At 38.4% G+C, this 6000-nt stretch overlaps 1 protein-coding gene across 2 annotated transcripts; it reads right to left on the bottom strand.

The window, feature by feature from the left end:
- Positions 1-4067: 4067 nt before the first annotated feature.
- Positions 4068-5902, bottom strand: LOC113234573. Of its 2 annotated transcripts, XM_026469926.1 has the most exons (4): positions 5622-5902; positions 4544-5024; positions 4304-4430; positions 4068-4098 (listed from the first exon to the last, which is right to left on the bottom strand). In XM_026469926.1, exons 1-3 carry the CDS (start codon positions 5843-5845, stop codon positions 4383-4385), a joined length of 753 nt encoding a protein of 250 aa, XP_026325711.1. In that variant the 5' UTR covers positions 5846-5902; the 3' UTR covers positions 4068-4098; positions 4304-4382. The 2 variants fall into 2 exon arrangements, with proteins under 2 accessions (XP_026325711.1, XP_026325710.1); XM_026469925.1 differs by lacking the exon at positions 4068-4098 and having other exon boundaries at positions 4410-5024.
- Between the last annotated feature and the right edge of the window lie 98 nt (positions 5903-6000).

Genomic DNA, 6000 nt, shown 5'->3' with positions numbered 1-6000 from the left:
ACTGTAATTGCCCTTGTATAATTTTATGCGAGGGAGGGTGGGAAAATTAACACTAACGCATCAATTTTGAACGATATAACCTTCACTGGTTAGCAAAATTAGTTTACTTCCATTTTTATTAACAAGGACTTCCGCAATTTACTGCCTGAATTTATTAATTACTGAACGAATTAATGTTATCACTGCCATTCGACTGACACTTCATTAAGTCGCTCCTGCCGTTGCAACTAGATTTTAGCAGATTATCAAATATTATCATAAATGGAGTATATATCAATGGACTTTCTAGTAGCAGTAGAGCACCTTGTAAAAGAGTTCGTCGAGGGAAGTACTGCCACCTTATCAATTTCTGCCGCCAGACAATAATGTTAGCATTATTGCATTCCGGATTGGGTACAGGCAAATGGGACTTGTCAACTTATTTCTCAGGGTGATGGGCGCTGTGACAGTGCCCCTCAGATCTTTGCGATTTAAGGCTCTGAGTGGCACTGCAACTGTTATGGACAGGCGTGTCGCTTACCATCAGGCGCAAGAATTGTTCGTCCCGTCACTTTATATTATAAAAAAACAATGCGCTCCTGGCAGCAGCGTTATGCTGAAATAAAGCAAAAACTTGTGTAATAATGGAGCAGCTTTAAATGTATTAAATACCCAAACATCGGTCGTGTTTTTCTTCGACGGAAATATGTTGATATTATAGAATACTAAAGATAAGATAATCTTTAAAAGGTATGTCTATTTGGTACGTTATTATACGCTGAAAAACTTGTTAAATCGCTTTAAATAATAACTAACGTAACCGAAATTTCTTGCGAAATTGAATTAACATAAATTGAATAAGGCTTCAAAAATAATATTGAACTAGACACTGCAACGACTGCAACGAATTGCTGCCTTGTTATTTTTTTTATAATATCAAGTGACACGACGGACACGTCGTGCGCCTTATGGTCAGCTACATGCCTGTCCATAACAGTTGCATTGCCACTGAGAACTTTAAATGCAAAAACTTGAGGGGGACTGCCACTGCGCCCGTCACTCTGAGACATAAGTTGACAAGTCTCATCTGCCTGTAATTTCACCACGAAACAATAGAAGTATTGTTGCGGGGCAGTTGGAAAACTGTAGTGATAAGCATTATTTACCATAAATAATTTGATTATATTGATCTAACAGGGCGTCACTTGATACTTAACAATAACCTACCAAATTTAATTGAATTTTATATGCTTTTACTGTCGCATGAACAGAGAACTTCCTCTTTTTTAAAAATCGACTAAAACTATAATAAAAGTACAAATTATATGAATGTCCCTATAAAAAGCATTAACCTAAAAATATTTCAAATCTTTGAACAGTCACCGGTAAATCCGTTGTAGTTTCTACATTAACAACATTGAATACGTCTGTTGCGTTTTCAGTTTTTAGAAAATTTGTTACAGAACGATACATTCTTTGGTTTCCATTTCCACTTCTTTCGTTTCTTAATTTGTCTATGAACCTGTCAGCTAATAGTTCTGAAATCATACTGACCAGTTTTTGCTTTGCTATTAGTTTGATAACGTCTTTCACCATCTGCTGTTTAATAGGATTAGACAAAATTTCTGAAGCGTTAAAAATATTGGATGGTAAAATATTGGTTTCAGGCCTTTTCTTACAATTAAGCTTGTCACATTTACTCGTTTGTTTATATCTTGATTCATTTGTGGAATGTTTGTTGTAAACGTGGTCTGTCGTCTTTTTATCTTTGAAATATTTTTTCTTTAGTTCATTTTCTTGGAGTTTGATCTTTTTAGACACCTTCGAGCTCTTAGAATCTTTCTGAGACTCTTCCTGGCTCATGTCGGATTTGTCACTCTCCACAGTGTTAACGTTATCCTCTTTCGTACTCTCATATTCCACCTGATCGCTGCTCTCTTTCTGTTTTGGGTACATAAATTTTTTAGGAATTTTTTCCTGTATTCTATGTTTGACCTTTCGTAACAACTGTTTCTTATCTTTCTTTATTTCCTTCAACGCTTCCTGAGTTTTCTTGTTACTTTCCTTTAATTCGTCTAATACACCAACTAAAATTGGCTTTATTATGTCTACAGGAGAGCTTTGCGGTGCTTGAGCTTCTTGTTTCATCAATTTCTTATTTTCTTTCAGTTCCTTCAAGACTTCTAATAAAGTCGGTTTTATTAATTCAATTTTTTCACTTACGACACGTTGCATAGTTTGCATTTTATTGTTAATTTTTTCGTCATTGGTATTTTGTTTCACATCTTTTAACTCGTCTAACACCTCTACTAACAAGCGTTTAAGCAAAGTAATAACTTCGCTTCCGTCTTGTTGCTCTAGTTTGCTAGTTGTTTGTTGGTTATTAGATCTCTCAACAGATTGAACCTTCGACGAAGTTTCTTTGTTGAGAATAGTATACTGGGTGTCTGTATTTGACTTCTCATTCAAATTATCGCCCATTTTGACGTACATGGATTTTGCATCAATTGCAGAAGTTATATTACGCGCCTGTAATAAAAATAAAAGTATTATGGTGTGGGGGGTACAAATAGCCATTTTACCTATGTCTGCCCTCATGCAGTAATGTCAGCATTACGGTGTTCCGGTTTTGAAGGGTAAGGGTACTGGTGAAATTACAGGCAAATGAGACTTGTCAACTTATGTCTCAGGGTGACGGGCACAGTGATAGTGCCCCTAAGATCTTTGTGATTTAAAGCTCTGAGTGGCACTGCAATTGTTATGGACAGGTGTGTAGCGCGCCCGTCACCCTGAGACATAAGTTGACAAGTCCCATGTGCCTGTAATTTCACCAGCACCCTCACCCTTCAAACCCGGAATGTAGTAATGCTCACACTGCGGCTTGTCGTTAGAAATAGGTACCTACTGTCCTGGACGAACTCTTTCACAAGGGGCTCTACTACTACTAAAATCTTGGAGTGATTACGCGCGTTCGTGAAACGCGCGATTGCATCGCTACACTTGCGATTGATAGGCGATTGCATCGATACAAACGCGCGACTGCATCGATACAAACGCGCGTAAATGCGTATGCCTATAAAAAATCGATGAAATCGCCTGATTTCATCGATGCAATGCGCGACTGCAATGATGCAATCGTCTATAAATCCCAAGTGTGTGTGATGCAATCACGCGCTTGCATCGCTGCTTAAAAGTCGTCGTATGTAACTGCTCTTAGTGTTTCGATCTTTATTATAATAATTATAACAAACTAGTGGAGTGATTTCACAAGAAATATGTGGGGCGCACTATAACTTTCCGGATTGAATAAGAAATAGATACCGTAAATGGTCAGAAATGAATTTATTGTTTCTCAAAATATTCCCCGTTAGTGCACTTTTTCATACAAATGAACCAATTTTGAAAACATTTATGCCACTCCTCCGTGACAATCTCTGAAACATCTTTTTCATACTCTTCGACAGCCTCTTCAGGTGATGAAAATCGTTGACCGCGTAACTGGTTCATAATTTTGGGAAATAAATAAAACTGGGACTTTACGCGGGATGGCTCATAAGGTCAACGATGTTCACCTTCAAAAATTCATTTGTCTGTCTGGTCGCATGAGAACTGACAGTATCGCGATGCAAGATGAACGAAAGATCCATACGCTCGATTGCTGCTTTGTTTTGGGATCGTAACTATAAATCCATGTTTCGCTGTTACTATGTCTCACACCAAATTTGATGCCTCTTCGTTGAATCTGGTAAGCATGGCATTGCACCAAGTGACGCGATCCGTTTTTTGGTCCTCAGTCGAATTGTATGAGATCAACCGAGAGCACCGCTTTTTCACACCTAAATGTTTGTGTAGTATTGATTGTTTTAACTCATGCCTATGCCAAAAGATGCCCGAATCTCATGGTATGTCACATGCTTGTCTGTTTCGATCATCGATGTTTTTGTTGTGGACGGGCGACCATCACGAAATTCGTCAATGAAATTGACACGACCGCGTTTAAATTCTGCAAACCAGCTGTAAATAGTCGTCTTGCATGGTACTTCATCGCCAAAAGCAGTTTGAAGCCGAGCGAAGCTCCGCCGTGCTGTTGCATTACACTTAAAGTCGTAGAAAATCGTACTAAAATAATATTCACGAGTTAAATCCATGGTGATGCAGACAACCAATTTCTAAAACGACGCCACAAAGTAAAAACAAGCGACAGTCCGATGAAACAAACTGAATTCTACAGCCAAAGAGTTCCATTTTCAAATGTTGTAATTACTTTTTAAATATTGTTTATGTAAGTGGCCAGTGTTTTTGTACAAATAAATAAACTACTTACTTACTTACTAGTTCCGAAAACAAATAGTACGCCCTATGTATAGGTAGTAAGACATCGTGGCATTCAATCAACTCAAAAATTACAGGACGTCTCCAGTTAGTGATGATGGTAGCTGTAAACCTAATTTCTGTAATTTAGGTAATCTCTAAGTGAAGAAATAAATTTCTCACAGATGGCTCTATGGCAAAAGTAGTCGTTCAAAATGTAAATGTCGATCGATATAATACTCGATGTACTTACCTGAGTATTCTGTTTTCCATCCCATTCATTGTCAAACGTCATAGACAATTTCTTGTGTATTTCTTGTGGTTTCATACCACTAAGTTTATGAATTTCATCATTATTTATATAAATTTTTAGTTGATGATGATCAACTTCCAAACGATCGTTTTGTTTAACATTTTCGTTTGATACAGCAGATATCTCCTCATTTTGGCTATTGATATATATTTCTTTCTGTTGTCTAGCAGCTGGACGGTGTTGGATAAATTTTAATTCGTTTTCGTTGCCTTTTTTTCGCGTTCTTTTATTATTGATAGTATCAAGTAAATCAATATCCACTGAGTCACCGTAGGCACTGTTATCTTTAAGCTCTGCAGATACAGGTTGAACGTTGGAACGTTGCAAATTTGCTTTGTTACGTTTTTTGACGTGAACATAAATTGATGGTGTGTAAGCAACCTCAGGACCAAACTCAGTATATGATGGCACTGTTGCAAACCTGCAATTGTACAAATACTAAGTTAGACTTTATTGGTTAATGTTCATCGAAATTAGAAACAGAGGTACAGCTGATTTTTAACATCGTCTTCCGGTATTGAACGGTAAACGGTACAGGTGAAAGTACAGGCACATCATCATTTGAGCCGAAAAACATAGGCCAAAAACCGTTTCTGTACCATGATCGTTACCCTAGCAATGAATGACGGGACCGCCGGAGACTGGGCTTGGTTTTATTTTCGCCATCAACTGACGGGTTTTGCCATAAGTGTCACGCTTGGCAGGTGGGTTGGCGATCGCAGTTTAAGCTGATGACCATCCTCATTGCTTGCTGATCCTAGCGCAAAGGAAATACTTCATGAAGAAGACGATTTCAGATCTTACAGGTTCGAGGACGGAACGAACATAACGCCCGCGTGGTTTTACAATTCCTGGCATCTATGATATCTGCCTAGGCTCTACTCCTTTGGCGGGAGGTGCGATGGCGGGAACGTGATGGTGGCACCAATTTAAAACGTTCCTTTTGAGCAATCCGCAGACGGTAGAGCATACGCAGAGAGCCAACGTCTCTCCGTAGATTATGGGATTCCAAAATTACCTGCGATGAGGTGGCTTAGTCACGTATTCGATTTTAGCCACCGCTTTTTCACTGTCTGTTGCACGCTGTTCACTGCCGTTGGCATTTTCACCTTCGCTTATTTCGCTGGACACCTGTTGGTTACTTTCAACTCTTTTGTAAATGATTTTGAATTTTTTTTGTTTTGTAACTAAAACCAGACAAACAATTAGAATATGTCTTTTACATTCTCTAGCTCTCAACATCACTGTTGTTAGGTCACCTCAGTCCTACTACAAGTCGTAGAAAATTGGACTCTCATACAGAACACAATAAGGAAGCAGAAGGCTTTTGAGATGTGGATTTGCCGCCGTGTTTTAAGAATCTCGTGGCGTGACAAGGTTACAAATGTAGAAGTACT

This window comes from Hyposmocoma kahamanoa, unplaced genomic scaffold (genome assembly GCF_003589595.1).
Source record: "Hyposmocoma kahamanoa isolate Upper Pololo Valley unplaced genomic scaffold, ASM358959v1 84, whole genome shotgun sequence".
Taxonomy (NCBI): Eukaryota; Metazoa; Arthropoda; class Insecta; order Lepidoptera; family Cosmopterigidae; genus Hyposmocoma; species Hyposmocoma kahamanoa.
Note: the sequence above shows the minus strand (reverse complement) of the source record. Positions and strands in the feature narration are given on the sequence as shown.